Here is a 14,254-nt window from a genome sequence, read left to right as displayed (position 1 = left end):
GGTAAGAGTTTAGATCTCATATGGGTTTTTTTTTTGTCCTTTTTCTGACCATGTTAGCTAGCCTTAGTGAGCAGAAGGACTAATAGCATGTCATCACATTTTAAATCCTTCCCAAAATCCTTCTGAAAGTGTTTTTAAATACTTTTTAAAAGCTAAGTCCTGAAAGCAACATAACACACGCCCGCTCATGATAACCGGAAGTACCTTTGTAACTATTTGCTACATTCTTGGGAAATGTAACTTAGTTCCATCCTTGTGACCCCAAAAGTACAAATAACATGCAAGTGTTGCACATGTTTTAACTGTGACTAGTTCCTTCCAAGAGTCTTCTAACGGTCTGGTTTGAAGAAGCTAACTAAGGTTATTCTGAATATTGGCGTTGTTTGGATGTGAAAGAGAGGAGAATGGCTTTGCATTCGAGAGTCAAATATGGAGCCGGCAAGCTCTCGGCCTGCTTGTGATTCTGGTTAGGTGACGGGGAATGTTATGTCTGCACCATCTGGAATGCCATTATGCAAGACATATTTTACTGTAGGCTTCAGATTTTCCCTTGACCTCAGAATGCAAGGTGAAGGAGGGCGGGCGGGTGAAATCGAAGGCCCTTCATGTGATCTAACCATAATTAGGGCCTACGGTGCCAGAAACAGACTCAGCGTTATAATTTCTTCCTGGCTTTGTGTTTGAAACTCCAATCGTGTGCAATCTGTCCCTGTTTATATGGTGTCTTGCGCAAACGGGTCTCTCTTCTCTGGGCTGAGCCACTTGCTAGTCTCAGAGCTGCAGCGGGGACACAGAACTGTATTGGCACCGTGTCATTATTAGTCACGTGCCAGCCGGCCTGGCCAGGGAGCAGGGGCTGGCAGGGTTAAAAACCCAGGGGCTGTTTCATCAGCAGGGATGATGGATTCATCCGTTATTGTCTGCCACCCTCCTCAGGTTTCACCTTTCCCTCTGATCAAACCACAGCTCTCCTAGCGTGTTTGTGTATGCATATGTGTGGAAAGTGGAAGGATATTTCTAGCCATCCCTGTCAGCGATCCCTGCTGCAGTGCAAACTCTTTTGCACCACTTGGGTCTTGCAAGGTCAGTTAGGATCCATTAGCTTTGCAAAAGACCCGCCTTGTGAAATTGGAAACTGTTGGGACCAGTTTGATTCCTTTGCAATGATGTAAGTAGGCAGATACGTAGACAGACTGACAGACTGGTAAATAACACAGTCATATAGCTTGCATCAGCACAGCTGCCTGAATTTTTCAGACTGTAGGTGTGGTTCTGGGTATTTTTATAGTAAGAATCTCTGCCTTCCAGAATTTTTTCCTTCCTCTGGTTGTATCACATCATTTTACAGCAGCTTGATAATAATAATCATGTCCCGGCAAGTCAATTCTGACTTAGGGCAACCGTTTTCAGGCTCTCCTAGGTAGAGAATACTCAGAAGTGATTTGCCAATCCCTTCAACTGGGAGAGCCACATAAATTTTAATTCAAAGCCGAAATATCTGGTTTCCCCTTCGTACCTGAGCATTGGTTTCCCTAAAAGAAGCCAGCAACTCAAGGATTTGCTTCTGTGACAGCAAATTACTTGTTCTGAACATTGCAACTGGGTGGAGGAATGCACTGAATTTGTAAAACTTGACTTTCCTGAGCTTTGCAAAAATCCCTTCCTTCCCTTCTATAAAGACAGGCTGCAGGCGGGCTGATCCTCATTTCTTTCTCGCTCCCATCCCTGGGAATTTCCAGTCATTCCTTTGAAAGACTAGATGGGTGGGGAGGAAGATTACAAGAACTCAAAGAGCTGCTGGAGTTATTGCAACCTCGTATGCTGCCTTCAATTTGTTTGGGTGGGAGGGACCTTTCTGGGCTGGGGTGACTGTCAATCAATCCAGCAGTAGCCAATTATTTCTCCCCTGCCTCTGATTTCAATGAGAGCCACACCTCTCTGCTTGAGTGTCCTTTCTCCTCTCTTTTCAGTCTGCTGGCACTTAGCAGTAAGAATTAATATGCAATTATGCCGTCAGAGTGCAATTAGTACGTAGTCTGCTGGAGTCTGCTGGAAGCAGGCTGTGAGTCTTGTTGAGGCCTGTTGCTGCAAAGCAGTCATTTTTGTACAGTATGCTGGTCTTTCTAAACTATTCGACTGTGAGTGAATGAAACCTTTTTTATTCTTTCTCTTACTAATGTTTCGGAGTGAGTTATTGAGACTGTACGTGCCTCTTGATGAGAAGGAAAAGGGGTGGTCTACTCTTGGGGACTTGAAACTAGTTCTGCTTTGTAGCTCCCTGCACTTCTGCTGTGCAGCTAGAGTTTGTAACCAAAATTCATAGTTCTGTACCAAGAGCTAAGGTCATAAGGCACCATCCAGTTTCCACACAGAGGCTAACTGCAAAACCGCTTACACAAAGCAGCGCCAGCAACACACACATTTCTGTCCAACAGGATACAATCTGCAGATATGCAGAACAGATTGGGTGATCACAGAATTTTGAACAGCAGGCAGCCAAGGGGGCAGAAGAGAGCCAACCTGCCTGATGAGATAGATCCTTGTTAGGAGGCAACGGGCTGGAACCTCGTAAAACACAGCAACAACATCCAGAAGAAATAACAGGTTGCAGCTATCATAAACAATTACCTGGGATGGTGTTAACACTTGTGCCTGTAAGCAGCCGACCAAATACACCTGCATGCTAGGAAACTGTGACTTGCAGGTGTGTTTCCTTAATGTGGAAGGGCCGTAGTAGGGCACAAAGGGGGGGGGGGACTGAGCAAGTCCATCAAACGAGTTCATTGTTTGATGGACTTTTGTGTTTTTGTGTTTGCATGATGGAAAATGCACTCAAGGCACATTTATTTAGACCCCCTCCATGCCGAGGAAATGAGGAGTGAGAAGCAGCCCAGTGGGGCAAAGGGCTTCTCATTTATGGGAGGTGCGATGCAAATCCACTCAGGCCTTTTGTCGGCACTGGACAGGTGTTCTCCCAGGTGTTGACCCAGTTTTAGAGATCTGGTTCAGCACCCTGGAGAGCTCCTATGAAGAGCAGCCGAGAGGCTGGGGTGGATTCACAGCCCACTGGAAGTGGAGTCGGCAACAGACGCCAATGGAGGAGCAGCTCCTGTGGGTGATGCCTTATTTGGTGAATAAAACTCCACTCTGTCTTCCTTTAAGCTGCAAGCGATGAAACCCTGGCCTTGGTGCAAGTTACCGCTGACACGTCAGCAAGGGAGTCTCCTCCCAAGGAGACCCTTGCTACTGTAGATGCTTCCCCTGCAAAGGGGACACTCCTTATGGGCCCACGGACCTAGCCTGGGGCTTATGAGATGCCAGCACTCTCTGGGGCTGGTTCCTGCTGACTTAGCCATCTCTTGAATCCAAAGCAGATTTTCTCATGTGGAGCGAGGGGTGGAATCCACAACCCACCCAACCTCAGGGATCTTCCAAGATCTTCCAGGACCAACCCAGGAGATCTCTTGACCTTGAGTGAGGTAGTGCTCACGGAGGATGTGTGCGGCTAATATCTGCTCTACCCATTACACCACACTTCCTGGTACAATGCTCAGTCCATGCGGGGCTTAACATCCCCCAAACCTAGATGATTTTCAGTGTTAGATTTCCCTTTGGAAAATAGGGAATCCGACACCTTTAGGATTTTTATTTCTTAAAATTGTTTTTTACTGGGAGGGTGATTGACAGAGAAGTAATAAGCCTGAACAAAAAAAGAAAAGCATAAAGCACACAAAAAGGCAGAAAGCTAAAATATTTTGGTCATGTCACGAGAAGGGTAATGGACAGATGCTTTCAGCTATGCATTCAAAGAAAAATACATGGGGGAAAACAGCAGGAAAGGAGAAAAATGTCCAGGCTGAAAAGCCTTTGGAGGTTGATTTGGAAAGGAGGAAAATCGCATGGAAAATCAAACTGGGTCTGGTTGATGCCTGCCTTCTGCTAAGAAATAAACACCTAAAAAGAGGTTGCTTTTTAAGAAGAAAAGTGGGATAAAAATATTTTAAGTAAACAAACAAATAAGAGGTGTATTCCTTCTCCCCTTTCAGATCCTTTGTCCTGGACTGTTTAGGTGGGTGGTGAAAATAATTCTCCATCAGTATCTTTCTTCGCAAACAGTTAGCTTCCTGGCATACCAGCGCTATCATCGCTTCCTTTAAACTCATTTTATTTGCTGGTTTTATTGTTTTAATTTAGAAATTAAAGTTTATGGCCTCTTTTATGGAGGCTTACTGCTGGCGGGGAGCCTGTCGGTCAATACACTGAGTACACTTTTTTTTTTAAAAAAAGAGAGAAATATATATTTGTTTGAATCATAATTTACTAGGGATACGATGCTAGCTCAGAATGTCAGTAATTCCCACTGGCGGGTTTTAATATGCCAGAAGGGAATGGACAAGCCTGCTGGGAGGAAGAGAAAGGAATCCATCACTGGATCCTGACTGACAAAGATGTATCAGGAGAGAAGGCTGCCTGATGCAAACCACCAAATTGTTGGGAGACCCCCCCCCCAATTTGCTGTTACCCAGTTTCTTTCTAGAATGCCTTAAAAGGAGACCAAGGGCTACATCATATGGCTAGAGACCTCAGGTGACTCACCCCATTTACAGAAATGCTAATGCAGAGGGTACAAAAGAAAACCAAGTCCCACATATATATTTGCAGCAGAGGTGTGTAGATCTGGTTTTTTTAGCACCGGCGTTAAACTGCAGTACTGCAGTCAAGCTTCTGCTTAAAACCTGAGTTCGATCCCGTTGGGTTCTGGTCGCCGGATCAGGGTTTACTCGGCCTTCCATCCTCTCAGGGTTGTAGCTGGGAGGCAAGTTGTTTGCATAGCTGTGTTGTAAACCATCCAGGGCGTGTTTTAGCACTATAGGGTAGTATATGAATAAAAACAGCAACAATAACGACTGCCATAAGGGCTGAGGATATTGGGTTATAATCTTGCTTTTTCTTCAGCCAAGAAAAGCAGAATAGACCTTTGCAATAAAACAGGCACACAATAAAAACAATCACGGCGCTCCTGTGCGAGATATCTTTCCAGAAACGAGAGCAGGAAGGACCAACCAGCTCCTGTGTGCATGAATCCCATTTTCAGTCCGGCTGTAATGCACCTCATTGATCTGACAGCTGTTTTTTGCCTTTACCCAGGGAACTCAAAGGCAAGACATGATGTGGGCTTTACAGCTACCTTTTAGAGTTCTGCATTATGTTTGCTTGCTTTGCACCTGAATGGCAGGATTCCGGGTTGCAGAAAGGAAACCCCCTAAAAAGAAGCCCCCTCGAAAGGTGGGGCAGATATTTGTTGGAGATCCTTCGGTAAGACAAAGGGCGCTTCTGTGAAGGGCCAGGATCTCTTTGCAAAAGAGCTCTAAATATATATATATAGACAGAGCTCTTTTGCAAAGGGATCCTGGCCCTTCACAGAAGTGCCCTTTGTCTTATATATAAAAATTAAAATAAGGATTGCCACCCAATAAACGATCACCTATTTTCTGGAAGGAAACACAAAGGGAGGAGGAGAGCAAAAAGCAGCAGCTGAGCAAGAAGTGTTCCAGATGTTTGCCAGGCCACGCATTCCGGATCCAAATATATATTACATTCTTCTATACGTGATGCATATGACACCTAATTATATACATCAGGCGCTTGCACTTAATATGTGCTTTCCTCCCTCCTTCGCTCTCCATCCAGCGCAAACCTGCCCTCCTTTGTCTGCAAAAACTACTGTACAAAGAGCCTCGGAAGCCCCGCCCCTCCCCCGCCCTCCTCCCAAACCACCCCAAAGTGCACGTGGCTCCCGGGGGGGCGGAGTCAGGTCCTCGTGGGAGGAGCCCCCCGCTGCCCCGCCCTCTTTTGTAAGCGGGCCCCGCCCTCGGTCTTCTTGAATGGGAAGCAGCGCGCAGCCTTTTCACCCTTTAAACTGGGGGAAAGAAAGGCAGGTCCCGGGTTTGTGCGCATGCCCGGGGAAAAATAAGTAAAGCATCATCCTCGTATTTGCAGGACTTTGGGTTTGGAAGGATCTTTGCTGGTTTATAAGGAAGAAAAAGGCTGTCTCCGTTTGGCAGCTCAAGAAGGAGAGAAAGGGATGGGCACGCCTGCACGTGTGAACGCGTTGTGCCGCCTGCGCGTTTTGCTTGGGTCGGCCGGGCATAAACAGAAGGCGTGTTCGCGGGATGACCTGGAAAGCTTGTGTGTCCCCCCCTTTTTTATCTCCCCAAAGATGCGCCCCGGAGGGGAGGGGAGCGCGTAGCCCCGCTCTCTGCACATGCCCAGAGGGAATGGACTTTTTCTGTGGCTGCGGAAAGACTAACGGGGGTTTAGAAAAGGTGGGGCTTTTGAGCGGGCGGGCAACCCCCGGCCCGTTCTCCGCGTGTGGGTCTCCCTCCTGCCCCTTTTCTCCCGTGTCGGGCGATCGTGGGGACGGTGCGCGGACGGAGAGGGAGGCGGGCGTCCCAGTCACGCCCTCCTCCCTCCTGTCAGCTCTGGTGTCGCTGTGCGGGGCATCCCGCCCTCTCCCCCCCCCTAAACACACACACAATGCGAGGCTGGGATGTTTCATCTCCCTCCCTCCCCGCCCGCCCCCCCCAAATAGTCCCGGCTTCGGGTGTCCGAGGCGCCTTGACAGGGCAGAAAGGAGGGGTCCTCTTTCGCCCCCCCAAAAAGGAAAGGGGTGTCAACACCAGGCGTAAGCACGGGTCGTTTGCACGCAGGATCCGATTCCGATTCGGCGGGGGAGGGGGGAACAAAGACCTAATTTTGTGGCTACGGGGGGGGGGGCGTTGGGTGGCTTTCTTGCTTCCTCTCGCCAGATCCCTTAGTGAGAAATATATACTGTATATGTATCCTGTATATCCAATGGCTTTTCCTGCTCAGCGCACACTTTTCCTTGTGCGAAGGGGTCTCAGGCCCGTGAACGAGAAACTGACTGGACTGTACACACACACACACACGCACACACACACACAGAGTTGCGCCTTGGACAACAAAGAAAAGCAGTCTTGCCTCAGAGGGGCGGGGCCCGGGGGGGGGCTCCCCGGTGGCCACACCCCTTCCCTCCCGGTTCCCACCAATCGGGGGGGGGGCGCAGCGGTCCCGTCGAGGCCGGACTCCGCCCCGGGCATTGTCAGCGGTGCGCGGCTGCGGCGCTCCCTGGCCTCCCTCCCTCCCTCCCTCCCTTCCTTCCTTCCCCTTATCCTTCCCCTCCCTCTGCCGCCGCCGCCGCCGCCTTTCCCCGGCGCTGTCTGGCTGCAGCGAAGGCTCAGACAGCGAAAGGAGGAGGAGGAGGAGGAGGAGAAAGCGAGGGAGCAGAGCAAGGGAGGGGAAGAGGGAGGGAGGGAGGGGAGGGGAGGAAGAAAAGCGCTGAGTGGCGGCGGGGAGGGGCTCCTTCCAGGGACGCCGCCTGCCCTCGCCTGGCATCGGGGCCAGTCCAGAAAGGAGCGCCGCCGAGGGGGGAGGCCGAGGGAAGAGGAAGAAGGCACCGGGCAGGAGGAGGCACCGGGGCGCTCGCTCTCCCGGCTCGGCGCGGCTGCCTCCCTCTCCCCCTCCTCCTCCTCCTCCTCCCCCCCCCGCCGGCCCGAGCGCCACCGCAGCCGCCACCCCCCCAGCACCCACTCCTCCCCCCCCCGGCAGGCCAGGGGGGGAGGGAGAGAGCGGAGTCGTGGCGGGAGGGGGGGAGAAGAAAGAAGAGGCCCGCCTTCTGGAGAAGCATCGCCCGCGCCCCCCCCCCCGGGTCCGGAGCGCACGGCGGGCGGAGAGGGTCTTCGCTGCGCTCCTGCCGCAGCCGAAGGAGGAGGAGGAGGAGGCAAGGACCGGGCCCCTCCGCCGCCGAGAGGAGAGAGGGAGAGAGAAGCGGATCCCCCGGAGCTGGGCTGGGGGGGGCGCCGCCTCCGCCTTCGGGAGCCGCCGGCCGGGGTCTGCTCGCCCGCTGCCCCTCGGCCGGAGCGCCGTCCTTTGTGTCTGCCTTCCCGGGCGGAGGAGGAGGAGGAGGAGGAGGAGCGGGGGGGGGGAGCGGAGCGGAGGAGGCTTTCCTTCTCCCCGTCTCCCCCGCCGCGCGCTCTTTCCTCGCCCTCCGCCTCTTTCCCTCCCCGCTGATCCGAAGGCAGGAGGAGGAGGAGGAGGAGGAGGAAGAGGGCGCGATCCGGCGCACCCACCGGGACGATGCCCAGCTCCTTGTTTGCGGACATCGAGCGCCATGGGGGCGTCGGCGGGGAGACCCTGGACGACCAGCGGGCGCTGCAGATCGCGCTGGACCAGCTCTCGCTGCTGGGCTTGGACCACGACGAGGCGGGCGCCCTGTACGACCCGGAGCCGCGCAAGAAGAGCGTCAACATGACCGAATGCGTCCCCGTGCCCAGCTCGGAGCACGTTGCCGAGATCGTGGGCAGGCAAGGTGGGTGGGTGGTGGGTGGGGATGCTGGCGGCTGGCTGGGGGGGGGGGGCGGTTGGACGGCGATCGCCTGGATCTCTCCCTTTTTTGTGTATGTCTCCCTCCCTCTCCCCCGGCTTCTGGATCGCTTGGCTTTGTTATGGTCTGGAGATGCCAAGGGCGCTGTTGCCACCCACCCACCCACCCATGCCCTCGTCTCCGCAGCCTGGGGAGGGCGAGGGGGGCGGAGGGGTTTTTTTTTTTTGGCAACCTGGCCGCCTGCTCGCCCCTTCGCCGCCGCCTCCTCCCCGCCCCCACCCCGCCTCTCTAGACAAAGAAAGTGTGGCGGGGACGCGCTCCGCATCCTCCCTGCCCGGCCAGATGGGGTGCGGAGGGCAACCCACGCCCACCCCCGCCGCTCCGGACCCGCTTTCCCCGAACTGGATTATTTTTTTATTTCTTCCTCCCCCCCCCCTTTTTTCCCCCTCCAAGGGCGTGGGGCCGGCCCCGCGGACGGTGCGCCTCACCCTCCCCGTGGTTGCTGCCTGCCGCCTTGGGCCGGGACCTATCCTGCCCGCAGAGACAGCCAGGCGGGGGGTTTCCTGGCCAGGAGGGAAGGCTGGGCTCCGAGCATCCGCAGGAGGGATTCCGAAAACAGAGGGGCGGGCGGGAGGGGGGTGGGGGGCCCCGGCCGGGGTGCCTTTGTTCCTCGGGTTGCCCACCGCCGTGCCAGAAAGGGAGGGCTGGTTTTATACCCCCCCCACTCCTCCCTAATCCCCCCTCCCTGGGAAGGTGAGGGCCATCCTTGCCCAGCCAGAAGACTCTCTCTCCCCCCCTCTCCCCACTCCGCCCGGGCGTTGTCTCTCTCTCTCTCTCTCTGTGTGGGTCTCCCACGCGCCAAGCATGGCCGTGCCATCCTGCCCTCTTGGCATCCCTCGCCGCGGGGCCGGGTGGGTGCGGGGGGGGCGGGGCCGCTGGACCCGCGTTGTTTTTCCTCTCTCTTTCTCACTCCCCGCACCCGCTTCATGCTCTCGACCCCTGAGAGTAACGTGTGATGCCGGGGAGGGGTGGGTGGGTCGGGGTAGCAGCGGCTGGAGGGGAGGAGAGAATGAGGCGCGTGTGGAAAGGTGAGGGTTGGCACGGAGAGGATGCTGCTGCCTATTTCCCTGGTGATGCTGATGGCTGTGGAGTCAGTCAAGTGCAGACGTGCAAGGGCTCCGAACGAGTGACAGCTTCCGATGGTTTTTCTTTTCTGTTTTGTGGCGCGGGGGGGGGGCGAAATAGAGATGTAACGAGTTCTCCCTCCCTCCCTCCGGTTTCTACCCCCCTCGCCTCCCCTCCCCTGCCCGCATCCCTCCTTCCCTCCCTCCCCTCCCCCCCCCGCCCTCCTCCTCCAGGTTGTAAAATCAAGGCGCTGCGGGCCAAGACCAACACGTACATCAAGACGCCAGTCCGCGGGGAGGAACCGCTCTTCGTGGTGACCGGCCGGAAGGAGGACGTGGCCATGGCCCGGCGGGAGATCATCTCGGCGGCCGAGCACTTCTCCATGATCCGCGCCTCCCGCAACAAGAGCGCCGCCCTGAACGGCAATGGGGGCGGCGGCGGGGGCGGGGGCGGCGGCGGGGGGGTGCCCAGCCCCCCCAACCTGCCGGGCCAGACCACCATCCAGGTGCGGGTCCCTTACCGGGTGGTGGGCCTGGTGGTGGGGCCCAAGGGGGCCACCATCAAGCGGATCCAGCAGCAGACCCACACCTACATCGTCACCCCGAGCCGCGACAAGGAGCCCGTCTTCGAGGTGACCGGCATGCCCGAGAACGTCGACCGGGCCCGGGAGGAGATCGAGGCCCACATCGCCCTCCGCACCGGCGGCCTGGTCGAGCTCACCGACGACAACGACTTCCACGCCAACGGCACCGACGTGGGCTTCGACCTCCTGGGCTCCGGGGGCGGCGCCGGCAGCCTCTGGAGCAAGCCCACCCCCCCGCCGCCGCCCCCTCCGCCGCCTCCTCCGCCCCCTCCACCTCCTCCGCCGCCCCCGCCGCTGCCCTCGGCCGCCCCCTCGGCCAGCCTCACCCCGACCCCCGGGCGCAAGCCCTTCGCCGCCGCCCACTACCGCCCCGACAGCGCCGGCTCGCTGGGCAGCGCCTCCCCGGAGACCCCTTACTACGGCCCCGGGGGAAGCGGCGGGGGCGTCGCCCGCCTGGCCGACTACAGCCCGCCCAGCCCGGCCCTCGGCTTCCCCCACCATCATCATCATCACCACCACCATCATCATCATCACCCCAACGGCGGCGGCCACCACCACCACCACCCCAGCAACGGCTACGGCGTCGTTTACGGGAGCGGCGCTGAGGCCGTCGGGTCCCCGGACGGCTGCCCCCCCGCCGCCGAGCTGCCCCCCTTCGAGTCGCCGCCGGGCTTCGACTTGGCGCCGGCGCCCCCTGCCGGCGGTGGCGCGCCTCTGCTCTGGGCCCAATTCGAGCGCGCGGGCGGCGGGGGCAGCCCGGGGTCCAGCCCGGGTGGAGGAGGGGGCATCCCCGCCGGGAATGCCAACCTGGCCTTGCTGGTGAGCGGCGGGCCCCGGCGGGCTGCCCCGACGGCGGCGGCCTCCACCCGCCTCTCCCCACCTCTGCCCGCCGAGGTGGCGCTCCCTGGGGGCGAGCAGCACCCCCTGGCCCGACGGGTGCGGAGCGACCCCGGGGGGCGCCTGATCGCCGCCGCCGTGGCGGCCGTGGCCGTGGCCTCCTCCTCCTCGCCTTCCTCCTCCTCCTCCTCCTCTTCCTGCTCGTACCCCCTCTATGCCAACGGGCTGGGTTGCCACCTGCCCAGCTTGCCCTCGGATTCCTCGGGCTCCTCGTCCTCCTCCTCCAGCTCCTCGTCCAGCTCCTCGTCCAGCTCCTGCTCCTCGTCCTCCGGCTTGAGGAGGAAAGGCAGCCGGGACTGCTCCATCTGCTTCGAGAGCGAAGTGATCGCGGCCCTGGTGCCCTGCGGCCACAACCTCTTCTGCATGGAGTGTGCCAACCGCATCTGCGAGAGGAGCGACCCCCAGTGCCCCGTCTGCCACAGTGCCGTCACCCAGGCCATCCGGATCTTCTCCTAAGCCTGGGCACCCAACCCCCTCGCCCCGTGTGGCACGCCCACCCCTTCACACGCACAAGCCGGACTCTCCTGCTCGCCTTTCACACAAGACACACAACACACACAGAGAGAGAGACAGACACGCGATTGATCCGCCTTTCTCTCCAGGCAGAGAGGGAGGCCGGGTCCCTCCTCTTGTCGGCTGCCAAGCTTTACCAGGGGCAGCATCTGCACCTCTCGAAACCAACCATCACCTCAGAAACAATACAGAAGGAGTAACAATAAATTTTGGGGAGGGGGGACCTGACCCCCTTTTTTTTCCAGGTTGTCCAGCCCCCCCCCAAATTAAATTCGATTTTTAAAAAAATATTCACATTGAGTGTACTGTAGTCTAGGATGGCTCAAGGGGGGGGGATGTTTGGACCATCGTAATGCATGCTATAAATATTAAGGAAAGACATTCTAGTAATAGGCTAGGTTTTTGCCGTTTATCTTAAAGCCAATTTCCAAAACACTTCCTTTCTTTTCTCTCTCTCTCTTCCCTTCTTAACTTTCTCTTTTCTAAATTAAAGTAGGAAGTACATATGGAATTATGATGGTGTGTGGACCGTTAATATAATAGTGCTGGTAGTTGCTAGGTTGCTTACTGAGAAATAATTATGGATGGGTTACTTTTCTTGAATGTTCTTGAAAGGGCAAAAAAAGAGTTAATAATAATAATAATAATAAACTTAAGGATACTGCAGCTTTATCAAAGAAAAAAAAGATGAAAAAAAGGAAACTGTAACATATCTCTTATATATATGAAAACGTTTAAAGGTTTTAAAGATAAATTGCATTAATACAGATTGAAGTATTTTATTCTTTTTTGACTTGAAAAATTATATTTCATATTGCGAAGATGTTTACAAGTATTTTAATTTAAGTTCAGTGAACTTTTTTGTAGCTGGGTTAAATCTTTTTTATTTTTTAGTATGGCCTTATGGCAAAGAACACTGTATTATTTTACTATCACACAATGGTGAATGGAATAGCAAAAAAACCATAAATGTCTAATGCTTTGAACAGTATTCTCTGTTGGGATGAAGATTTTTTATAGGTTCAGAAAAAAAAATCTTTTAAAACTGCTTCACCCAGCATATTTTCTATTCAGTGATATGAAACATATTTTATTCTATATTATTGCAAAAAAAAATTTGAAAGCGTTTACGCATACATCAAAAGGAACTGTTGATGCTTTCTGACATTTCTATAAATAGAATTCAGTGGAAATTCCAAAAAAAAATTCTGTTGCACCACTATAGTTTAGTATTTCTATTTTAATACATTTGTTTATCACTTGTTTATGTATATGTAGGTGATATTACTTGATCTTAAATGTACTTTACTGAGCAAAGTTTAAAAACAAAGTATATTTTATTTTATGATAAAGGGCCTTTAACCTCATGGTTAAATACTAATATTATATTTGCTGAGACAAGATTTGGAATTGTATCAAGAGTTTTATTTTTCTGACATTTAAAGTTCTACATAATAAAGGTAAAACTTAAGTAATGGTGCTACTTCATGTTTTTTTAAGTATTTCTATATAAATAAAATATTACAGAAAAGCATCAAGTGTTTGGAGTAGACTTTCTGTTTATGTTGTTTTTTTTTCTCTCTCCTCTCCCTACGTCGATGGGGTGGACAAAAAGTGACGTCTTGTTAACGTGATATTAATGGTTCTGACCCACTTGTATGTTTGTGTGATGGGGGAGCATCTATTTGGGGCAGATTCTGGGTCTGATGATTGTCCTTTGTTTCCTTGCTGGGAGATCTTCTATATCGATATACGATATATATTTTTTTGCTTCTCGCAGTTTCTGGGTGGGGTCTTCTCCTCAACCTCTGATGAAAGCAGGCTCTCCTGCTGCCGTCTGCCTCAGATAGGATGGGTCCGTGCCATCGTCCCCCACGGCCTGACTGAAGAAGACACCCCGTGTCGCATCTCTGTGTGAGTCTCTGCCCCTTCTAGCCGGGGAAATGGGTTGTGCGGAAGAGCAGCTAAGCCTGGAATCCGCCTAGGACGGTGTGTGTGTGTGTGTGTGTCTTCTCTGAGTGTGGATCCCTTCTCATGCGCTCTGCACCATGTGACCTCTCAGTCTTGACGGTGCTGCCTGTGGCTGATGGGATCTGTAGTCTGTTGGCTACACATGGCCTGCTCACTCCCACAGTGCCTTACCGTGGGGCTGAACCTGGGGATAGAAAGGTGGCCCGGAGATCTGTCAAACCTGCCTGTGATCGATTCCCCTCATGGGCGTTCACTTGGAGAGTCAGTGTCCGATTTAATACACTTAGTTAGAAACAGGGGGGGAAATATCCCTGTGTATATCCTGATTCTCCATCAGCAATTCCATGTTGACCAAAGGCTCTTCAAGTATATAATGTTTTCCCGTCTGTTTTCAATGAGGTACCAGAACCATTTTTCCAGAACCCGTTGTTGAATCTAGGAAATGTACCGGTAGCTTTTAAGCTTTCTTGTCTTACGTGTTTTTACGTCCCGATCCAGGTGGAAATCTGGAAGGAGGCTTACCGGGGCTCCTTCTTGAGGGGCCAACACTGGGGAGCACCTTAACCCAAGTGTTACTCCCCCCCCCCATGTCAGTGGAACCATGTGGGCTTTTGTGGTTACGGGCCATCAAGTTGCCCCTGCCGTAGGGCCAGCCCATGAATGAAGGATCACCAAAATACCCTGTCCGCAACAGCCTCACTCAGCTCTTGCAATCTCAAAAGTTGTGGCTTCCTTTAGGAAATCTGTCCATCTTCTATTGG

General features: G+C 53.8%; 1 protein-coding gene across 1 annotated transcript; it reads left to right on the top strand.

Annotated features, from left to right (window-relative positions):
• The first annotated feature begins 8,012 nt into the window (after positions 1-8,012).
• MEX3B (mex-3 RNA binding family member B) lies at positions 8,013-13,056 on the top strand. The gene is made up of 2 exons (XM_072981599.2): positions 8,013-8,389; positions 9,763-13,056. Exons 1-2 carry the CDS (start codon positions 8,158-8,160, stop codon positions 11,463-11,465), a joined length of 1,935 nt encoding a protein of 644 aa, XP_072837700.2. The 5' UTR covers positions 8,013-8,157; the 3' UTR covers positions 11,466-13,056.
• Positions 13,057-14,254: the final 1,198 nt, after the last annotated feature.

Source organism: Pogona vitticeps, chromosome 12 (assembly GCF_051106095.1).
Source record: "Pogona vitticeps strain Pit_001003342236 chromosome 12, PviZW2.1, whole genome shotgun sequence".
NCBI classification, from domain to species: domain Eukaryota; kingdom Metazoa; phylum Chordata; class Lepidosauria; order Squamata; family Agamidae; genus Pogona; species Pogona vitticeps.
The sequence above is the reverse complement of the archived record's forward strand: the minus strand, read 5'-3'. Positions and strand labels throughout refer to the sequence as shown.